Source organism: Onychomys torridus, chromosome 9 (genome assembly GCF_903995425.1).
Source record: "Onychomys torridus chromosome 9, mOncTor1.1, whole genome shotgun sequence".
NCBI classification, from domain to species: domain Eukaryota; kingdom Metazoa; phylum Chordata; class Mammalia; order Rodentia; family Cricetidae; genus Onychomys; species Onychomys torridus.
This window is the reverse complement of record NC_050451.1, coordinates 35,360,024-35,383,347: the sequence shown is the minus strand read 5'-3', so window position 1 is coordinate 35,383,347 and position 23,324 is coordinate 35,360,024. Positions and strand designations below refer to the sequence as shown.

General features: G+C 47.6%; 1 protein-coding gene across 1 annotated transcript in view; it reads left to right on the top strand.

Annotated features, from left to right (window-relative positions):
- The first annotated feature begins 297 nt into the window (after window positions 1-297).
- Nid2 (nidogen 2) overlaps window positions 298-23,324 on the top strand; it is a 60,799-nt gene continuing 37,772 nt past the window's right edge. Inside the window, exons 1-4 of the mRNA XM_036199007.1 lie at window positions 298-597; window positions 1,365-1,673; window positions 12,438-12,670; window positions 16,446-17,170. Of these exons, the coding sequence (XP_036054900.1) occupies window positions 379-597; window positions 1,365-1,673; window positions 12,438-12,670; window positions 16,446-17,170 (1,486 nt within the window). The 5' untranslated portion in view covers window positions 298-378. The remainder of the gene's footprint in view (window positions 598-1,364; window positions 1,674-12,437; window positions 12,671-16,445; window positions 17,171-23,324) is intronic.

The window sequence follows — 23,324 nt, the reverse complement described above, 5'->3', positions numbered from 1 at the left end:
AGCGCGCACAGTCGCTCCAGCCTACAGCTGCACGCGCGCCGGGGGTCCCGCCAGGGCGTGAGGTCACCTCCTGCAGCGTGGTGGCCCGTATTGGAGGGGGGGGGGAAACAGCCTAGGAGCAACGGGCCAGCAGCCTCACCTTCCCGGCCCGGCCGCTCCAGCAAACTACCACAGCCTTAGAAAACCTAATGAGAACCAGATGTAGTGGCCGCTGGCGAACTTTCTCAGAGTTGCTGATTGGTTAATGTCCAAGAGTCGTAGCCAATCAGCGCGCTGGGCGGGCCCGCAGTGCGGACCAGAGGTCCAGGTCGGTGACTGGTAGGCAGTACGGCGGGCAGAGACGCGCGGAGTGAAGGGCAGAGCCAGGGAGGAGCAAGCATGTCTCGGGACCCGACAGCCGGGCGGCTAGCACCGCCGTCGCTGCTGCTGCTGCTGCTGCTGCTGTCGCGAGTCGGGGCTCTGCGTCCTGACGAGCTCTTCCCTTACGGAGAGTCGCGGGGAGACCAGCTGCTGCCAGAGGGCGACGACGAAAGCTCAGCAGCCGTGAAGCTGGCAGTACCCCTACGCTTCTACGATGCCCAGTTCAGCGATCTCTACGTAAGTTCAGGTCCTGGAGGTGCGCGGCTGGGTGCTAGTCTCGTAGCTTCTTCCCAGGGTGTCCATGGAATGGAACAACCAGCCTCCATGCTCAGCTGTCGTCTCTCTAGGGGCCAGGCTCTGCCACGGTGCTGCAGCTTCGTGACCCCTGCTGTGCAGGAATAAGGATCATCTCTCAAGGGGCCGCAAAGACCCTACTCTTATACTTTGGCATCCTAGGCAGGAAAGAAGGGCCATGTTGAGGCTGCCAGGGGAGTTGGCGTTTGGGGCGGTGGGATGTTGTGCACGCCGGTAGAGCTGTCTTCTCAAGGACACGCGGCGCCCAGGACGTGCTGTAGTGGAAAGATGGACGGGCTCCAGGGCGGCCACACCTGTGGGTCGCACTACACTGGAGAGGTGGGGTAGAGGTGAGGACCGTCCACGAAATTGAGCTAGTTGTCCTGGATGTGTCTCCTAATCATCCAGGAGAGGGAGGCTTTCTGGCTCGAGCAGAGCTCCTTTTTCCTCAAAGGGAGGGTAGGTAGGCGCGTACGACTGGAACGTGGTGGCTGCATTTTGGGCTGGAGCGACCGCCACTATTTTGGTCATTTTAAAATTGTTGGGGGGGGGGGCGGAGCTCACGCGTCACCTCGTGCGTGTGAAGGTTAAAGAACAACCAGTTCCCTTCCACCAAGTGGGTCCGGGTCCTGGAACTCAAGTGGTCAGGTTTGGAGGCAAGTGTCCTTAGCCGCTGAACCATCTCACCCTCCTCCTGGTCCTTCTTGCAGGTGGGCACCAACGGCATCATCTCCACCCAGGACTTCCCCAGGGAGACTCAATATGTGGATGATGACTTTCCTACTGACTTCCCAGCCATCGCCCCTTTCCTGGCTGACATCGACACTAGTCACGGCCGGGGCCGGATCCTGTATCGCGAGGACACCTCCCCGGCTGTGTTGGGTCTGGCTGCCCGCTACGTGCGCACAGGCTTCCCGCGGTCCGCGTCCAGCTTCACCCCTACCCACGCCTTCCTGGCCACCTGGGAGCACGTGGGCGCCTACGAGGAGGTCAGGCGCGGGGCTGCGCCCTCGGGGGAGGTAAGTGAGGGATGCCCTGCAGCTGAGCAAATTGAAGGGATGGGCTTGGATTTTGAGTGGGAACTAAGGGATTGGCTTGGAGTTTCTTCCCCTGCCCGTTGAACCGGATGAAACCAGTGCTTAGGCGCTTTGGGAGTGAAGTTTGTTGGCTCTGGCCGTGTTCTAAGGGTCCATAATGTGGCTAAATCGGCAAAGAAAACAGCTTTAATGAAATGAGAGACTGAGGTACAGATACTAAAGACCCTGGGGACTTAAGGCATTTTACAGTTTATTTCTGGAGGAACCTATAAGTACACAAATATTTCTAAAGATATGTTCATTGAAGGAAAAATTGGAAAATTCAGGAAATTAAAAAAGGAACGATCATCGTTAAACATTTTTTTGGGTAGATTTCCAGTTTTGTTGGGTTTTGTTTTTGTTTTGTTTTGTTTCAAGACAGGGTTTCTCTGTGTAGCTCTGATTGTCCTGGAACTGGGCTGTAGACCAGATTGGCCTGGAACTCACAGAGATCTGCCCGCCCCTGCCGAGTGCTGAGATTAAAGGTGTGCACCACCACCACCACCACCACCATCACCACCACCACCACCACCACCACCACCACCACCAGGCTAGATTTCCAGCTATTTCTTACGAATATCATTGTTGCCATTAACAGTATTGGGTTCACAGTATCAGCGCTTTTTCCTCCGAATGGTATATATACCCAGTCACTGTATTTATATATTGTATTATTATAATGACAATATCAGATCTCACCCAGTGCATTTACGACAGTTCTCAGTGCTGTTTCCATTTTTTATTATAATTAATTGTTATAATTAATACTGTGAAGCGCTTTTAAAATTTTTTATTTATTTTGTTCATGTGTATGTGTCTTTGTGTCTGCTGATGTCAGTAGGGCCAGAAGATGGCATGGACTCCCTGAAGCTGGAGTTACAGGCAGTTGTGAGCTGCCTGACTGACGTGGGTCTGGGGATTTGAACTAGCATCCCAAAAGGGCAACAAGTGCTCTTGACCCCCCTCTCTAGCCCCATGAAACGATTTTTTAAGAGTCACATCAGTGCACAGCCTTAGCTGACATCCCAGGAACATGCAAAAAGGTTGCACTTTTTAATAATTTTGCCACGTTGCCCTTGAGGTAACAGTGTGCATCCTTCTGCTCTGCAAGAGACTATGTCCTGCAGTCTCACTGGAGAAAGCACCCAGGCTTGGGTCTTGGCAACATGTGAAATGGGCATGGGTGGGGTCAGGGTAGATTGCCTCCTTCCTGGTGTAGGTAGAGACAGAGTAAAATTCTGTGAAATTCCACCTTGGTGTTAAATGGCATGGATCAGGAGCAAAGCCATGTTTATGTTTACTTCAACTCGTAGTGTTTCTTAGCTACAGAAATAGCAGTCTTCCCTAAGAGGATAAGAGCTTGCCCACTGTCACTGATTCCTAACCAATGGTGGCTGTGCTTGTTCTGTGTTCTTAAAGGAAGAAACCTGTTTCCTAAAGTCCAGCAAAGGTCTGGAAGGAAACGGCATTTGAAATTATGGTTTCTTACTTGACAGGTGACATCTAGTTCTGTGTACTGACTAACCTTGTAATGCATGGGTTTGACATCTTAATTACAGTTCAGTAGAGTACAGCAGAATTCAACTCCAACACTGTGTTTTCTTTGTGCCCACTGTGCCCTGGGCCAGCTAGAGGGCTCGAGAAGATAGGCTCAGCTGTTAGGTTTCATTCACTCACTCATTCATTCATTATTTTTTAAATATTTACCTAAAATCCTGTGTGACAAGCTTATAATAGAAAACAAAATAAACACTTCTAATGTAAGTAACTAGGTCACCAGTGCTTGTATTTCATTACATTTTCTTATACTGTCTTCTAGAGGATAAGTGCAAGAATTCTATCACAGATGACAGAAGAGAAAATGAGTTCCAGATCTGCCTTAAGTGAGGCAGAGGCAAGCTTTTCGGCTCTCAGTGGTTTCCTTTCTCATACTTTTCATGCGAGACCTCTTTTCTACGCAGGAATCATGAAAGCAGAGTACCAGTTGCGCTTTTTTTCCCCAGAAGACTTCCACTAAATCAGGATTGCATTTTATTGTTCTTTGTGGCTTTAGGACTTGGACAGTTCTTGGAGCTACATTTCCTTCAAAAGAAGTGTGGACTGGAGTGAAGTCGGAGGGAGGGAGGGACACTTGTGATGTCACTGTCACTTTCAAATTAGTATTCTGCTGCTCCTGAGGAGAGTTAAGCTGAATTGGCCTTTTTTGGGACTCCCTCTGTAGACCAGGCTGGCCTCGAACTCACAGAGATCCACCTGCCTCTGCCTCCCGAGTGCTGGGATTAAAGGTGTGCGCCACCACCGCCCGGCTGAATTGGCCTTTTTTTTTTTGCCGGAGCTGAGGACCGAACCCAGGGCCTTGTGCTTGCTAGGCAAGTGCTCTACCACTGAGCTAAATCCCCAACCCCGAATTGGCCTTTTTTAACAGGAAAAAAGAAATATGAAGAAGAATTAGAGCAAGAGTGTTTGCATAGAGGCTCTGGGGTCTTGGGGCAGGGTCCCAGGAGTACCAGGGCTTATTTGACTAGAAGGTCGCAGCACTCAGGGATGAGCTTAGTTTGTCAATGTTCTCATTTCATCAGCAGCTTTCTTCGACTCTTTCTCCTTTTGGGGTGTGCGCGCGCGTGCGTGCGTGCGTGTACTTGTGTGGAGGCCACAGGACAACCTTGAGTGCCATTCCTTAGGTCCCTTCCACCTCTTACATGATTATTTATTGTGTGTGTGGAGGGGGGGGGCATGTGTGTGCTGTGACATGCATTGTGGTCACAGGACAAACTTTGGAGTCATTCTCTTCTACTTTTTTTGTGGGAGCTGGGAATTGAACTCTGGTCCTCAGGCTTGCATGGTAAATGCCTTTAATCTGCTGAGCAATCTAGGGTTGCTGGCTGACAAGCTCCCCATGGCTGCCTTCCCAACTGTGAGATTACAGACCTAAGACACCATGACTTTTTTTTTTTAAAGTGTGTGTTCTAGGGATCAAACTCAGGTCCTCATGCTTGCACAGCAAGCCCTTGGCACACTGGACCCTTTCCCCACTCCTTCAGTTTGGCGGTTCTGGGACTTGAACACCTCATGAAGTTCGGGTGAGTCCTTTATGCCTGACCACATCCAATGGCCCAATAATTCTTCCCTCATTAAGCCTTTCCAGTGGTTGTGAAGTTAGTGACGAGGTGGAAGACACTTCCAGAAGTGGTCTTGGAAGAGGTGGCCCCTCAGCCTTCATTTTCTAAGCTGTAGAATGAGGTGACAGTCCCGGCTTTATAGGGTTGTCGTAAGAACGAGCTGAGGTGTGCTTTTCACTGAAATCTAAGGGGTGCAGGTGCTCAGGAATGTTCTTTCCCACGCTGGCTTGATAAGACCAGGTGCTGGTCCTTTTGTTCCCGCCATGGAACAGTGCCATGGTAGAGCTCTATATAAGGATTTGGTTGTTTATTTCATTTTATCTTACTGTGTGTCTGTGTGTGTGTGTCTGTCTGTCTGTCTGTGTGTGTGTGTATGATATATATGGCTGTGTGTGATTTGATGTGTGTCTGTTGTGTATGGTATGTATTTGTGTGTGCATGATGGGTGTGAATATGTATGTCTGTATGATGTGTGTGTATTATGTATGTGTGTATATAGGAATATGTCTGTATGATGTATGTGTCTACATGGTATGTATATGATGTGTGTATATGTGCATGTGGTGTGTGGATGATTTATGCATGTGTGTGGGTGGTGTGTGTGATGTGTGTGTGGATGGTGTGTGTTCACTGTGCATGGTGTGTGTGTGCATGGTATTTATGTATGTGTCTTTGTATATGGTTTGTGCGTGGTATGATGTGTGTATAGTGTGTGGATGGTATGTGTGTGGATGGTGTGTGCATGATGTGTATGGTATGTGTGTTTGTATAATGTGTGTGTACACACACCATAGTACATATGCAGAGTTCAGAAGAAGAACCTCTTGGTACCAGTTCTCCCCTTCCATGTAGGTTCCTGGAATTGAACTCGGGTTTCTAGGCAAGGGCTTAATCTGCTGAGTCACCTTCTGGCCCTCAGTAGGGACTCCTTACTTGGAGGCTTTTCTGAATCACTGTATCCTTTTTTTTTTTTTTTTTTTGTTTTTGTTTTTGTTTTTCGAGACAGGGTTTCTCTGTGTAGCTTTGCGCCTTTCCTGGAATTCACTTGGTAGCCCAGGCTGGCCTGGAACTTACAGAGATCCTCCTGGCTCTGCCTCCTGAGTGCTGGGATTACAGGCGTGCGCCACCACCGCCCGGCTGTGTCTGTTTTTCTTTTCTTTTTCATTGGGGAGTGGGATGGAGAAAATTCTGTAGCTCCTCTGTCTTTTTAACTTTTCAATCCAGGTCACTCTTCAGATATTGCCATGGGCTGTTCGGGCTTCAGGATTTGCTCTGTTCAATGAGAGCTGTGTACACAGGATGTGTTTTCAGTCACTCCTGTGAAGGCTGTTCCAGATACTTGAAAGCCCTGGGATTGAGTTCTTGGTTTGATAGTTTGTGGTTTTTTAGGTAGATTTTGGCACATATTAATCTCCTTTGCCTGGAGGATCTGTGGTTTCTACATAGTTTTTTTTTTTTTTTTACATCTGGTGTAGTAATCTTAATATTTCCGTTACCGGAAACGGACTCAGGAATGACATCCTCACAGTGTAAAGTGATTCTGTTAGTGTTCGCTCTCTGCGTGGATGTTCACACTGGATGCCACGGATGTTCCACCTGGCATGCAGGAACGTCATGGTGTGACTGCACAAAATATGTGAACAAATAAGAAAGTGTTGGTCCATCCAGTTAATCTGAGATTTCTTGAATTGTCACTTCAGAGAGCAAAGAGCTGAGTACTGATGTGTACTCTTTTGTTCTGTGTGTTTTTGTTTTCAAGGGAGGGTTATTGTGTTTTCATTGGGGGAGGGGTTATTGAGAACTGAGTTATGCGGTACGTGAAATGCCTTTGTTGACTAGGAATTTTGCTGAGTTTGGAATGGAAATAGAGAATGAGGTGGCAGGAGAGCTTGTGTTTAGCTAGGCTGTGTCCTGAGAGAAGGATGGGGGGGGGTGCTGATGCTTGAGAAGAGGATAACGGGGTATAGGACAGCGGTGAATTAGAGATGAGTGGAAGGATGCTGTGTTAGCCACTTTCCTCTTACTGGGATACCTGAAGCATGGAGCTGTGGCCACGCTGTAGCTGTAGCCAGGAAGCAGAGAAAGGTGAATGCTGGTTCTGAGCTTTCTCCTTCATATGCAGTTCAGAATCCAGCTCAGGGAAAAGGTCCTGTCTATATTTAGGGTGGGTCTTCCCATCATAATTAACCAAGATGATTTCTCAGAGATATGCCCAGTGGCTGTTTCCTTGATGATTCTAGGTACGGTTTGATTGACAATCAATAGTACCCATCACAGTTGGCCAATGGAGGTCTGGATGGTGCATGTTAAGTTGGTGCAAAGATGACAGTCATTTGATCAAGAACTTTGGATTTGCTTTTTAACTTCTGGAAGTTCATTCCAGAAAGTGTGTGTGTGTGTGTGTGTGTGTGTGTGTGTGTGTGTGTGTGTAGTTTACCACAAGTCTGTGACGTCAAAGAGAATAGAGAATAGCTAGATATTTTGAAAATGGGTTAAAAGCTGCTCGTGTCTTCCTGGAGCCTGCCTATGAGGGAAGACACACTATCAGGAATGTGAAAGTCTTGGGCATTTTTCTTAACTCTGCAGTACAGAGGTGAATAGGGAACACCCTTCAAATGCCACTGTCCCACAGGAATGGGGGAAGCAGAACTCACTGAGAGGAGGTTGGTGTTCACACCAAGCACGGGAGGCCAGAATTCATTGGTCTTACAATGCAGAGAACATGTGTCCTTAGGAAGATGGACAGTGAACTTTGTCCCCATGAAGGGATCACCTCATTTCTAATTTCGTCATCATTTTGGTAAGGTTGGCTAGGTAGGTCCCTTGTGGGAAGGATGGCATTATGCTGGCTGATGTTTTTTTCTCTTGCCAAATGGCATGCTTTATTTCCGTCAGCCTGGCTCTGCCAGTGTCCTGTCAACACTGACAGGCCATATTCCGTCTCTGGGAAGGACATGAGGTTCCTGCAAGGTTTCTGCGAAGGCTTCAGGCTTGCTTTCTCAACAGGGAACTGGAGACTGTAGCTGGGCAGCTCGGGCCTGCTCTCTGCACTGCTCCTCACCCTGTGGAGAGGCCCTCTTTTCTCTGGGATTCCGGGGAAGGGGAGAGCCAGTGACCTTGTGCAGCCTTTGGCAGTCCATCTGAGGGTTTCCCTTCAGAGCCTCAGAGCCCTCAGGGCTCCTAGAAAGCTTGTCTCTGGGAATATGAGGGCCTTTCCCTTTGGAAACCAGTCAAAGGGTATCTGTGAGGAGGGGCCCTTCAGGACCTGTGAAGTGGCCTCTTACGATTCTGTGTGGACGTCTGTAGCCTGACAAGGGGTCTGTTCATGTGTGGGTAGTTTTCAAGCAGCTCAACTCTTTTGGAGTGTACTCTGGGATCATAAATTATATTAAAAGGAAGTTTTTGTTGTTTTTTCCTCTGGTATTTGCCTATTTTCGTGGAGACAAGGAAATTAAACACTTGAGTCCTTGTCGAAAAGGTGACATGGAAAAAGACACTTGGGCATTTTAGTCGACATGAATAAACAAAGCACTGGAGGTGCAGATTCCTTCGTTAAAATCCAGACTCCCTCATCACAGCCCTCCTCACATCTCCCCAGGCCTCCCTCCCCTCCTCCCCCTCCAGTTCTCCAGACGTAGACAGCCCTTATCTTATAGAATTTCTCTAAATTTAGAACCTGGGTTCTCGCTTATCTCGAGATGTTGACTGTGGCCGCCATGCCAGGGGCTGCCACAGTTGGTTATTTAAGGATGAGGTTCTCCGCTCTGCGTCTTTTATCTCCCTAGTTGAACTTTGTTGTGACTGAAATAAAACTCTTGTAGTGCGTGGCCCACCCTGACTGATGACATGTGTGAGTCATATACCTGCGATGGCAGTTTTGAGAGATTTGGACCTTTTGAGGAAGAGTCAGGCTTTGCTGATGAGATCATCTACGACTATAACTGTCAGTGTAGTGGGAGCTGAATAAAGGAACCTTTTAAAAACAAAACAAAACGAACAGGGACGGCAAGGAGACCTCCAGGTAGAGAGCACAGAGGAGTGCGTAGATTGGGTGTTTCTTGAAACCATATTCATATCTACATTTCTTTGTCAGCCCAGCTTCAGTCTAATCAATAGCATTAGATGTTGGAAAGGTAAAATTGACATTTGAGAAGTTATAGAATGAGACAGAAAACCACAAGGACACATTCCTTCCTTTTATTCAAATCTGAGGTTGTTCCTCTGCCGGGTTTTGACTTGTTTAGCGAAATGGGGAGGTAATGCTGGGCGGCGGTGGCACACACCTTTAATCCCAGCTCTCGGGAGGCAGAGCCAGGCAGATCTCTGTGAGTTCGAGGCCAGCCTGGGCTACCAAGTGAGTTCCAGGAAAGGCGCAAAGCTACACAGAGAAACCCTGTCTCGGAAAATCAAAAAAAAAAAAAAAAGGGGGGGGGGGAGGTAATGACTTTTCTATCATTCATTCATCTTGTTTATAAAGCATGTGTCTTTAAAAAAAAATCTCTTCCCAGTTTCCCTCTTGAATTGTAAAACAAATAGGATCAATGAGAGAAACAGACTGTAGCATCTAGCACAATCCCTGAACTAATTCTTTGGTGGAGGAAGGTGCTAAAGGCAGGAAGGTCCTGTTGAAACTGAGTACATGAAACACCAAGGAGTGATTCTGGAGTCACCGGGTGTTAATTCAGCTCCATCTGTCCTCTGACTGCCTTGGGCTCCTGCAGTGTTTATCTACATTCCCTGGCTGCCGCTGTGACGCCACCCCACCCCCACTCTGACGTCCTGAACACCCTCCTTTATCAGTGGCTTCTGCCACCATCCCTGTCCCCAATAACTCCCCGAAAATTCCAGTCTGTTCCAGGGCTGTTTCTCTGTCCTGAAAATGTGGGCTCTTGGGGCCCTAGTCACTGACCCTGGCTCCTTCTTGAACCCGAAAGCATCAAACATGATGTTTTGGCTCTGCAGGTACTCGGCCCTGTTGAATTAATATTCAAACTGGTTAGTGAATGGAATTTAAAACTAAACCAGGCAACATGAGCTGAATGCATACCAGAAGCCAATGGAGGGGGTGCTGGAGGACAGGAGGGTTCCATAGGGAATCACACTACCGAGCCTCAGGGGACTAGTGCCTGAAGGATAGGGTTTTCTAGGTGCCGGGGGAAATACGAACACAGCATCAAAACACGTGGTAGGAGTGGGAACTATTAAACCCTGTGTTGAGGGTGTAGTGAAGCCAAGCCTGGAGGGGAGTTTGGGTCGGAGCACAGATCCTTGAATGTCTTAGCAGAGTTCACATGCTGACTCGCAGGGCGTGAGCTCTGAGGTTGCTGGCTGCCACTACAACTCATTGCCCAACCTTAAGCACATTTGCAAGTCTCTGGGTCTTTTTCCTCATCTGCAGTGTGACAAGATAAAAAGAGAATTTGGCTGTGAGAACAGGTCTTTCGCTCAGCCAGTTCCTGACTGAAGCTTGCCTGCAGTGGACATCGGATGGATGGATGGATGGATGGATGGATGGATGGATGGGTGGATGGATGATCCAAATGAGAGATGCCGAGACACAGATTACAAACTGGGACTTGGGGTATGGGGATGAACAAGTTAATTTTTTTCCTTGTTCAGCCTCTCAAAAGAGTTTGGACTGGAGAAACTTAACAACCTTGGAAATTTTAAATAGACTATTTTCAAGTTATTGAGAATTTCATGCATCCATACAATGTATCTCAGTGTATTCACTCCCCCTCGTTCTCTACTCCTGTCCGCTCACAACTTTGTGTCCTTTATTTGGTTTAATAGCCCACTGTGTACAGTTAGTGCAGCCCACATGGGCATGGGTGAGGGGTCACCATGGAGCGTGGTCCACCCACCAGGGACCATACCTACTCTTCCTCCCTAGCAGTGATCGACTGTAAGTATCTGCTCAGCTGCAGGTGGGGGCTTCTGTGCCCTCCGGCATCCGTGCTGGAATGTTGAGTGGCTTGATCTTGTAGGGGTCACCACACCTGCTGTGTGTTCATGAGAGTAACAGTCCTGTCATCGACAAGCATGGTTTTGACCCTTTCCCTCTGACCTCTGACTCTTAAATTCCTTCCAACTCTTCTGTGATGTTCCCTGAGCCTCCAGGGAAATAGATGTTGTACATGGGACCACCTGATGTAGATGGCACTCCACAGGTAGTGTGTCCTCTGTACTTTGACTAGTTATGAGTCTACACGAACTACCAGCCACCGAACAAGATGCTCCCCTGATGAGGACAGAGAGCTGCACTAATCTACGGGCTTAAAGGTGTAGGTATTTAGAAGACAGTTTGCTCTTATATCCATTGAACAAAATCATAGCCATAGGTTCACCCTTAGGGCATTGGAACCTCCCCAGCCATGAGTTCTTGGCCAGATTTACAATACCAGGCAGAAGTTTCCTCTTGTCGAGCAGGCTGTAAATCCACCCAAAAAGAGTTTGATTATCCTCACAACATCCATGCCGCTTACCGCACCCATGTGTGTATCCTTTTTTTTTATTTTTTCACCCTAGACAGGGTCTCATTGTGTAACAGCTTTGGCTGTTCTGGAACTTACTCTGTAGACCAGGCTGGCCTCGAACTCACAGAGATCCGCCTGCCTCTGTCTCCTGAGTGCTGGGATTAAAGGCGTGTGCCCAGCATCACTGCCCCGCCTGTACATCTTGCCAGAGCTTTTGTTTTGTAGCTCTCTCAGTGGTCTCAGTAGGGGATACTGTTGATGCCTTTTCTTCCTCAGCAGCCTGTGCTAGCGGGGGTGGAAGCTTCCTGGTTAGTCCTGGGTTGATTTCTCCAAGGCCTTTGACCTACGTGTGCAGCGTCATCAGCTGTAGGGTCTCCTTATCCTCACATTCTGGTGGGTAACCCTGAGCCATCACAAGAGGCAGCATTGGTGTGGCGTCTCTGCGACACCCTTGACCAATGACAGCTTGTGGGGGAGGTGTCCTACACCTAGCACTGAGCTCCTGTTTTTGTTTGTTTGTTTGTTTGTTTTTCCAAGACAGAGTTTCTCTGTGTTTCCTTGGCTGTCCTGGAACTCACTCTGTAGATCAGGCTGGTCTCAAACTCACAGAGATCCCCCTGCCTCTTCCTCCCAAGTGCTGGGATTAAAGCATGTCCCACCATTGCCCTGCCTGCACTGGGTTTTTTATCTTACAGCTTATGTCTGATGGGAGGAGCATTATCCCCCATGTAAAGCAATTCCTTTAAACTTCTGTTGTGTGTGTGTTTTGACAAGTAGATTTTCATATGGCTTTATCAAGTGTCCTTAGTGTTAGTTATCCCTTCCACATCCCCTCCACTTCCCTGCAATCCTGAAGTTTCTTAACCAGTGTTTGACTTGTGCACGATCCAACTATTGATCTAAATTGGTAGAAGAGGTTTTGAACAGTAACTCGTATAGCTTACAAAATTATATTTGTAATTTGGAAAGAAAATTCTAAAGGGGACTGTTTAAAACCAATGTGGGGAAATCCTAAAAAGGGTTTTGGACTCTGGCACCTTGCCTCTATTCTGTTTTCCTTCTTTTGTTTATTTGTTGGTTTAAGGATGTTTGCAATTCCTGTCTGTCCACAGCTGAACACTTTCCAGGCAGTCCTGGCATCCGATGGATCTGATACCTACGCCCTCTTTCTCTATCCTGCCAACGGCCTTCAGTTCTTTGGAACCCGCCCGAAAGAGTCCTACAATGTCCAGCTGCAGCTTCCGGCCAGGGTGGGTTTCTGCCGAGGGGAGGCGGACGACCTGAAGAGAGAAGTGCCGTATCTCAGCCTGACGAACACTGAGCAGTCTGTGAAAAATCTGTACCAGTAAGTTATGTGGAGTGTGTGCCCGTGCAGTCTATTGGAAGGACGTTTACGAGGGACATGATCTCAAGTGACCGGATACCATTGAATAATAAGCTTGGTGGCTTCTAAGAAAGGTGTTGGGTCCAAACTGGGAGCTAAGTTTGACCTTAGAGCAGTGTCAGGCTCTCCAAGATATAAAAGATCCTTTATTTTTCCCTGTGCTGTTTAGGCAAAGGAACCAGAACCAGCAGCGATTATGTGTGTGTTTGCAGAACCACTGGGGCTTGCTAGGAAAAACATTATTCTTGGAGCCACATAAAAATATCCAATAATAACTGTCTAAATGGAAGCTTTTCAGGTTAATTATTACTCAGGAGGAGGCATCATGATTTAGTCTTTCAAACAGGTATTGTTGAAGGTTAAATTACAAGTAATATAACTTGAGGCAAGAGGAGAATGGATGAGTCTTTTAGAACTCAGGATTTCTCCTCTGGCTTCATCACCTGAAATTATGCTGATAGGGAAATTATGCGGATAGCTTGCCCACAGCATTGCCAAAGACAAATCTGCTTCTTAGTCTCCCCAATGACTTCTTCTGCTAGTGTGGCCATAGGCCATTCTGCATTTGTCTGTCCACTTAGTGCTCGTATGAGGTTGATTGACTCCAGGTGGGCTCTTGTCCTTGCTTTATGGAATACTGGCTTACCCCCACATTGGTTATTTCATGGTCTCCCTTAGCTGCTTCTCAGTCGCACTGAATCGTCACACTTGGTTGTAGGAAAACCTTACCCTTGGGCATGCATCTGTCATACTTAGCAGCTAGAGGGTGGGCATATGGTTAACTCAGGAGAAATTTATTGGTCACTTACTATCTGCTAAGCATTGTGACAAGACGTTTGCAGATGTTATCTTAATTAAAACTCGCTGGGTGGTGGTGGCACACGCAGAGCCAGGTGGATCCCTGTGAGTTTGAGGCCAGCCTAGGCTACCAAGTGAGTTCCAGGAAAGGCACAAAGCTACACAGAGAAACCCTATCTTAAAAAAAAAAAAAAAACAAAACAAAACAAAAAACAAAACAAAAAAACCAAACAAACAAACAAAAAAAAAACAAACCAAAACCAAAACCAAACAAAAAAATTCACTCACTCGGCTTATAGGCGGTAAGTAAAGCTATCTTCTCGTTTTTTGTTTTTGTTTTTTAAATCACCTGAAGGAAATAAGGTAAGGTGCCTATGTCAGGGCTAAATGGCCAAGCCACAGTCAAGCACAGATCTGAAGAGCTGAAACATGGATTATGTTTTGTACAGAGCTTCAGTGTCCTTTCTTGTTTTGTGATCCATGAGGGGCAATGCAGGTCTCCTCACCCGCCATGTAGTCTAGATTCTAGAACAAATTTAGCTCCTTGCCTTCTGTCCCCTCTCTTCCTGTCTCCTACCCAGGAACTTAAAGACTCTCACTCCCAGGGTTGTATGTTGAGCCCTTGAAGGAGGGCTGAGCACTTGAAATAACAATGATTTTAAGGCACGGGCCCTGCACACTAACAACATGAAGGGCCAGGATTCACAGAATCCTGGGAAGAGACTTGGCCTCTTGCATGGCCACAAGAAGCGGGTGGGTGCATGTGTGTGAGTGAGTGCTTGTGTGCACATGTGTGTGTGTGTGTGCAAAGAGCCTGTGAGGAGAAGCAGTTAGTGTGTTTCCCTACCAGAGTCATAAAGGTCTCACGTGTCTCTCACGTGTCTCTCACGTGTCTCTCACGTGCATGCACGTGGACACGCACACTGCCATCGGCCCACTGGCGATCTTCTTCCATTTCTTTCTTTGATGCTTTCCAGAAAGAATCAGAATTGCCCAGAGAAGAGCAGAGTGAGACGCCACCAGAATGACTGATAGACTTGGGGTACTCCATGCTTAATACAGTGAAACAAAATACAAACAACAGAATAACATGAAATCAGTGTGAGAATTGCCTGTCCCTTCTTTGGGTGACAGCCCTGCCATCTGCCCGTCCAGAATGGGGTTTGCCTCCTTTTCAGCGTCTTCTTTGCTTGGCACTGTCTTCTAGGCCTCTTTCCTCCAGATTCTGTCAGTATTATCAGTGTGTGGATTTAAACATAGAATCATATATTGTGAGGACAGCATGTGTGAGCTACAGGAGCTCACCAGGCATGCTCCTGGCTCTCTCCAAAGGGGAGGTCATTTTCCTAGTTCTGGAATCTCCTTCTCAATGAAGGTCATACATTCTTTATGTTTGCAGTGTTCCTTTGAATATGTAAATATGCATCTCCAGGAAGGGGAGGGAGTAGTTACTAAGTGTTACCCACAGGGCCTGTGCTGGGCCTTTAATGTGGGTTTTCTCCCATGTTCTTCACAAGAACTCAGGCAGGAAGGCACGGCCATCTCATTTTATGATCCAGTTTTTCTTTCTAGGAGACAAATGCTTTCTATCAGGAAGTGTTCCAAATGACCTCGGAGTGTAGAATAAACTAATTGGTTAGTTTCCCACCAGGCACTGGGGCAAACAGCAGGATACTGATTTATGTCTCATTAGAAGGCTTTTATAGCTGTCCATTTCCAAAGTCAGACGCCTTCCCAGCTGCAGCTCTCTGCTGTGGAGATGAGCTCAGGTTCCCAGGGCTTCCTCTTAACCTTATGGTTTTCAGTTTTTAAAATGACACTGTGTGTTTGGGGCAGGGGCCCGTTTGGGGGAGTTTTTGCTTTCCTTCCACCGGCTGGAATCTGGATATAGCTCTCAGTTCTTGTTGATAAGCAGGCTTCCCTGCTGAGCCTTTCTAGCAGCCTGGATATTTGCCTTCTTTAGTGTTGTTTATTTACAACATTGGTTTCTATAAGCATGCCCAGTGAGAGCGGGAGGGAGGCCTTGCTGGTAGAATGCTCTCCTTGTGGACATGAAGCCCTGATTTGATCTCAGTACCACATAAACTGGCACAGTGGCTCCCGCCCATTATCCCAGTCTTTGGGAGGTGGAGGCAGAAGGAAGAGAAGAAGCTCAGGGTCATCCTCTGCTACATGGTGATTTGGAGGGTAGCCTGAGCTACATGAGACCGTGTCTCAGAAAATGAAGAGAAACCATGGCAGGTGGATGTAGAAAAATCACAGGAAGGATGGCGGTTGGCTTTCTGTATCTAGGTGGACTGTAGCAGGTGCTGCAGTCTGCTTTCTGTTGGGACAAAACCCTGACCAAAAGCAACCTGGGGAGGAAAGGGTTTATTTGGCTTATGTATCCTGGGTCACAGTGCATTGAGGGAAGCTGAGGCAGGAACTCAGGCAGGACAGGAACCTGGAGGGAGGCAGGAACTGAAGCAGAACATCCCATTTGGTTTTGGGTTGTAGAGCAAATCTGTCTATCTATTCATCCACCCATCCATCCATCCATCCATCCATCCATCTATCTATCTATCTATTTATTTTTTAGAGACAGGGTTTCTCTGTGTAGCTTTGGAGCCTGTCCTGGATCTCACTCTGTAGACCAGGCTGGCCTTGAACTCACAGAGATCCGCCTGGCTATGCCTCCCGAGTGCTGGGATTAAATGCGTGTGCCACCACCGCCCAGCTTAGAGCAGATTTATAATGTGATGGTTTAATGTTGGACACATGATGCCAAACAAAAGGCAGCTTATATCAAAACTCCAGCATATTTTGGTTACTTACCTAGAAGGTTTGCTTCTGTTAGACAGGGAAAATCCGGCTTGGATCTTTGTAGTCTTGGTTTCAAAATGAGTTGTGAAGGAGGATGAGGGGACCTATAACAATCAGCTCTTTCCTTTGCTCTTAGATTAAGCAACCTGGGGATTCCTGGAGCATGGGCTTTTCATATCGGCAGCAGGGTTCCCCTGGACAGTGTCAGGCCAGCGACAGTTGGAGGCGACCTTGCCACAGCCCGCTCTTCAGCTGCTCTGGAGCGCTCCGTCAACCATGCTGCGGCCCTGGAGAGCTATTCTGAGGACAATTTTGATTATTATGATGAGAATGAAGAGGATGTTGAATACCCACCTGTTGAACCAGGGGAGGCCTTTGAAGGCCACAGCAGAATTGATGTATCATTCAATTCAAAGGCTCATCCAGGCCCCATGGAAAGTGGTACCTTGTCTCCAGATGCTGATCGGGCTTCTCCTTTGCCACACCCTGGTGACTGGCCACCCTATCGGGAAACAGAATCGGCTCCCTTGGACCCTCAAACCAAACAGGGGGCATCTGTGGGAGAGGTAGAGGTCCCGGATTTCAAGGACCCAGTGAAGCCTGGGAATCATATGGGTACCCGAACCCAGGCTCCTCCAGAGGCAGATGCAACTTTCCTGACTCCAGGCAAGGAAGACCTTGGGAACAGAAGCATCCAGCCCTACCCTGAAGCAGGGCCAGAGCCTTCAGAGCCGGATGTTCCTGTCCCTCCTCTGGAAGGAGAAGTTCTTCGGAATTACCCAGTGTCTGGTCATGTGCCCCCCCTGAGTGGAGGGAGGTACGTGGTAGGAGTGGAGGGCCATGTCGGTTCTCACGATCAAGGTAAGTGCCTTGGAAAACAGGGTGTTGGAGACTTCATTTAAAAAAAAAAAAAACACATAGAATCGTCAAGCTGGACATGGTCACTCACCTATGGTAATCCCAGCACCGGGGAGGCTGAGGCTGAAGGCCAGCCTGGGCTATATAGAGTTCTAGGCCAGCCTAGATTCTAGAGTGAGACCTTTTCCAGAACAAAACAAAATCATAGAGTTCTGATTTTTCTTCTCAGTGAATAGGTGATAAGTTTAGCAAGGAAACTGGAACTGATTTTTTTCCTCCTTGTGTTTAAGGAGATAAATTCCCTTTGCCAAGTAAATCTTGGCAGAAGTTCTTCTTGGAGTCTCCTGACCATTAATAATGTGTTCTAAAAATTAAGCCTCATGGAGTGGGGAAAGAACTGGGCCGTTTGTGCCAGCTAGCCTCTCAAGTGTAATGAAATATTTCAGTTTGCAAGTTCAGGGAAGGTGAGCTGTTGGGAGGCTTCATAGGCGATCCAGGGTGGAGAGCTAAGCCAGATGGCTCTGACCGGGGTGAGTTGTGCAGGCTTTGGCAAACACACGGAAGTGCCCATGGAGAGGACATGGTAGACACCTGTGTCTGCTCTTGTTTCTGGTTCTGGTCCCTGCAGCTGTGGCCTTCACCTCCTTGAGCCATATCCTCATTCCATGACTCACTGACCGGAGCTGGAGGGAGGTGGGGGAATGCCCAGAGAGGACAGTACTCCATCCACACTGAGGGACTGGGAAACCGGCCCTGGGTTCGCCCCCCTTGTTCCGGGCCTGCTCACTGATCTTTGCCAGGAGGCAAGGGTCAGAGGTGACAACCTTCTCCACGTGTTTCACCTTTTCTGTTTTTCCATCCATGACAAAAACATACCAACCTAACATAGAGGACCTTCTGGGTGCTGCTGCGACATTTTTTTTTTTTTCTTTAGCAGGATGTTGTTTGGAGAAATACTTCAGGAGGAAAGAAAACCACTTTGTGTTTAACAGAGCATTAAGTGAGAATTAGTGGGAGAGCATTGATGTCAAATTTGAATCTTTGCTATATTGAGGCAACTTATTTCTCCCCCAAGCCTCTGATTTCTCCTAGATGTACTGCCAGGATTTGATGTGAATATATGTGAAGTTCTCAGCGCCTACATCAGTTCTTTAAAATAGTGGCTGCTGTTACTAATTTTTAGAGGATTTAAAACATTGGAAGTGGGGTGGAGAATGAACAGAAAATGTGGAAACAAAAAGGACTCATTAAAAAGTCTTTTTGCGGGTTGGGGAATTAGCTCAGTGGTAGAGCGCTCACCTAGCAAGTGCAAGGCCCTGGGTTCAATCCTCAGCTCAAAAAAAAGAGTCTTTTTGCCCTGATTCCCTTCTCCCTGACGGAGTCAGATGAGCCATGGTTTCTGTAAATGCAAAGGCATGGACCTTTTTTTTTTTTTTGAAGGTCCTAGAACTTTCAGATCCTTCTAACAGTCTCCGGTAGTTTCCACGTGATTTCTTTCTATCTATTACAGGCATGAATCAAAGCTTTTCTCTAAGGGACTCTGGTACAGATGTGTTTCTGAGTGGCATTTTGTTTGTTGGAGACTGTGTTTTCCTGGCCCAACAAGAGCCTGTAGTTATCGAAAAGCCAGCCTGTGTGGCTCCCTGCACCTGAGGTTGCAGCGCGAACTGTCAACTACTTCACAGCATTAGGAGGTTTCTTTTCTTTTGTAACTCAGTTGTGGTTCTCACAGTGAGAACTTGGTAGATGACGATGTGCCACGATGTCAGGGTTGGGCACGGCTGTTGAGGAGCCCGGAGGGCCTGAAATGGAACTGGCTGTTGGGAACTGAGGTAATGGCTTAACCCGGGAGGGGTATGAACTGTGATATTTATCAGCTGCCAAATGCAGCCAACTGTCGACATCTTAAATGGCAGAATGTTTAAGAAAAGCACATTGGGGGGGGGGCGGGGAGGAAGAATATCAAATTAGAAGTTTTTAAGTCTTAGAGGAAAAAAAACTTTCAAGTTTTATTTTTAAATTATTTAAGCGTGCTGGGCGGTGGTTGCGCACGCCTTTATTCCAGCACTCGGGAGGCAGAGGCAGGCGGATCTCTTATGAGTTCAAGGCCAGCCTGGTCTCCAAATCAAGTTCCAGGAAAGGCACAAAGCTACACAGAGAAACCCTGTCTTGAAAAACCAAAAAAAAATTTAAGCGTGTTTATGTATGTGGAAGTATAAGCATTAAAAAAAGAAAAAAGGAGTGTGTGAGCTGTGTGAAGCATAGAAGCATGTCATTGTTATTATTTATGTGAAAGGAAACACTGGCATCCAGGAGGTTTATCTGCCAGCTGTGGGGCTGATTCTGGGTCACTGGTGACATGAGGGTCACTGAGACCTGGCAAGAACCAGCTCTGGCGTGGACATTCCATAGCCTCTGGTGGTGGATGGATGTGAGCTCCCCTGCAGCTCTATTGGGTAGTTGGAGGAAAGACAATGAACCTGGTTTTCGGAATAGAAAACACCATTCCCAATAAATTTCACCTTACCCTTTAAGTGTGTAGCATTCAGTTTGCTGAGCCAGGGGATTAGGATTTTGTTAAAGGCCCATTAGGACGTGTGTGCATGTGCGTGTGCACGCAGGAGCATGTGTTTGCAAGTGTGTGGAGGATGGAGGACAACTTTGAGTGACTGTCATCCTCAAGAGTGCCATTAGCACTGTCTCTTACTGGCCTAGAACTTGTCAAATAGTCTAGACGTGGCCAGGAAGCCCTAGAGAGCCGCCTCTCAGTTTTGTTTTTTTAAAACATGGGTTCTGGGAACCAACCTTGGTCCCTAGTGCTTGCAAAGCAAGTACTTTCCTGACTGAGCCATCGACCCAGTCCTGTAGATTATCTATCCAGTCTGTCTCCCCTCCCCCTCTCCCTCCCTTCCTCCCTGTCTGTCATCTGTTTATTTTTGAGATAGGCTCTCATTCTGTAGCCCTGGCTTGCTTGGAACTTGTATGTCGACAGAGATCCACCTGCCTTTGTCTCCTGAGTTCTGGGATGTTGGTGTGCACCAGCATGCTTGGCTACCTACAGGCTGTTTTGTTTTGTTTTTTTAAATTCAGAATTCTAGATTCTTTTCAAATTATGTCTGTATCAGGCACACTCAGGTTCTGGCCTTGTATAATTTGCTTTACTCTGCTTTCACAGCTCACAGAGCCAGCAACACAGGGGATGTGTGAGCATCCTTTCTCTGAGGTGACCAACGCGTTGTGTCTGCTGCTTCCCTGAGAAGGGACTTTGCTTTCCATTGCTTTGTCTTGGTTGATGCTCAGAATTGACTGGCGGGAGATAGTGTTAGTCTTCTTGTTTTGGAGGCTGGAAATGAGTAGTGTCTTCACTGAGTAAGAGGCAGACATTGCAGCAGGGTCAGGGATTCTCCGGAGGGGCTATATCTGTGCTGGTGGCTGCAGTCAGGGAAGTCTTACTGAAGGACGGAATGCTTGAAGTAGGTCTTGGGCATCTGAGTCTGAGGCAGGAGAAGGGGAGAGTGTGGGAACATTCTGGAAAGATGGGTACAGAGGCGGAAATGGAGCCAGGGGTAGGGGTGAGCTAAGGAGTTGCCAGAGAAGCTTCAGCTGGTAGGGCCCGGAGTCAGCTTGCTTTGTGAGGGACAGGCAGTGAGGCTGACGAAGGGGTCTGGGTGCTCTCAAACCTGCCGACTCCTCTGTAACAACCTTGATGTGCTCTCAGTTGACAATGTGAACCAGAAGGGAAGGCACTGGGGCTGCAGATACCTTGCGTGTTCTGCCCCATGGAGGGACCTGCTCTTTCTGTCTGGAAGTCATTCTCCCTCTCTCCTTCTGGGCTTCAGGGGGGTTTCATTGTGGGAGCCCACAGAGGTTTCCCAGTGAGATCTGAGCTTGCTTTACCCAGCAGGGCTGCATAAGGGGATGGATTGACCATGTGCCTGGTTACCAGGTGTTTGGAGGGGTCTGTCCTTGGCTGTGCCAGGGGGAGGTCTTTTGCTTCACACCTTGGCATTCCTATAAAAAAGCCCTTTAGAAGAGGCAGGAGGGACCGGTGGATAAGGATCCAGGCCCTTCCAAGACTATCTTGTGTTTCTGTCTCTCTCTCCCCCCCTATATTTCTATCTAAATCTCTTATCCCTCACTCTTCAAGAGTACCCTGGGGAAAAAGTGGGAGTGCGTCCCCTACATTACATAAATCTTTAGAAAGATATTTATTTATTTATTATGTATATGGTGTTCTGCCTGCAAGCCAAAAGAGAGGACCAGATCTCATTACAGATGGTTGTAAACCACCATGTGGTTGCTGAGAATTGAACTCAGGACCTCTGGAAGAACAGCCAATGCTCTTAACCTCTGAACCATCTCTTGAGCCCCATTACATAAATTTTCTGATCACTGGAGGTATATTCTTGGAGGAACTCTAGCAGGCTGTGCACTCAACCCAGCCTTCCAGGCCCCAAAACCTCACACCCATGGCTACCTCCAGGTTGCTAAGATTCTCCCATACCTGTGAAGACACCGTGTGCAGAGATTCCTTGATGGGTCCCGTCCCTTGCCCAGAAGGTGGGAGGAAGGGATCCTGTGTAAGTTGCCATAACAACCAAAGTCTGATCAGTTTGTCACCAGCATCGTCACACACCCTGTAGATACATACAAAATGACATTGAGACTGGAAGGCCACTGGCCACTGCTGTTACAAAGCAGAACGTCGTGGTCCTGTGTCATCTGTCATTCTGGGAGGTGAGGAAATTTGGGGAAGAGAGTCTGCTCTGCAGTGAGAACATTGGTTCTTGTTCTTCAGGTAGCTGTACCGTGTTGTTAAAGGCACGAGCCTGCCAGGCCGCTGCGGGACAGGTGTAAGAAACCCCGTGCCCCGGTGAAGTGCATGATAGGACCTCCTCTCCCGAGGCTGCCCTCAGGCAAGCAAAGGGCTGGAGATAAGTGCTTAAACCTTTCTGAAAAGGATTGAAGGATGGGTCAGAACGAGTACAGAGGAGGATTTTCTGTTTTTGTTAAAAACTCCCAATTAGGATAAGACTCAAGTACTCTGGCCACGTCCTTGCTTCCTTTTCTTAGATATCCCCACCCCCAAGGGAATGAGAAAGTTTAAAAAAAAAAACAAACCATAAATTAAAAAAAAAAAAAGAGAGAGAAGTGGGGTTTTACAAACCCTAGCACTGAGATGCCTTTTGCAGTTACCCAAGCTCAGATGACAAGCCAGTGACAGACTGGGCTCATTTAAACCTGGCAGCCTCGGCCCACTGCCTGCCAGACTCGGCTGTGTAGCATTTTGACCATCTATAGTTTGTGGAGGCTGAAGTACAGATTCCTGGCATTCCTGTAGAGAGTTGGGAAGGGTTGTGGGTTTAAGGTGGACCTCAGAAACAGTCTTTTTAACGATTATGTATCAGTGTTCCTAATATACTAACCCTCCCTGTGAAGGATAGATGGTGCGGTGCTGAAGGTGGGCCACGATGCTGTCAGGGTTCCCGGTCTCTTCCCTCTCTTAGACCTCACATCCATCAGCCAGACCCTGTTGGTTTTGCCTCCAGAGTCTCCTGAATTGCTGCTTTCTCGTGCTCTTCATTAGCACGTTTTTCCACCAAGGCCCTAGCTCACTGAAGTCAGCCATATTTGTTTATTGGCTCCTGCCCAGGAGGATTTGCGCTTCAGGGCAGCTGTCCGACTGACATCTAGATCCATGGCTGGGATCAGAGAGAGTGTTTAGGAAATACTTGGATGAATAAAAGAAAGAAAATGGCATGAGCTGTTGGCTTTCACCAACGCATTTCCATTTTAGGCGTTAGGTGTGCAAGTGTATGTGCAGGTGGGTGTGGAAGAGAGTGTAAGGGAAGTAAACTTTCCTGAGTTTGGGGCTCTTGTGTAACTAAAAAGGCTGTGCGCTTGGTTCAAGTTCAAGTCTCAAAATACACATTTCCATAAAAATCTGAGGAGAGGGTCAGGTCAGCTTACCAATAAGTAGTTGACCTGTCGTAGGGATGATCCGCATCTTACAGATTTTTTTTTTTAAGTTTTATTTATTTTTATTTTATGTTCATTGGTGTTTTGCTTACATGTAGGACTGTGTGAGGGTGCCAGATCTCGTGGATCCAGAGTTATAGACAGCTGTGAGCTGCCATGTGGGTGCTGGGAATTGAAC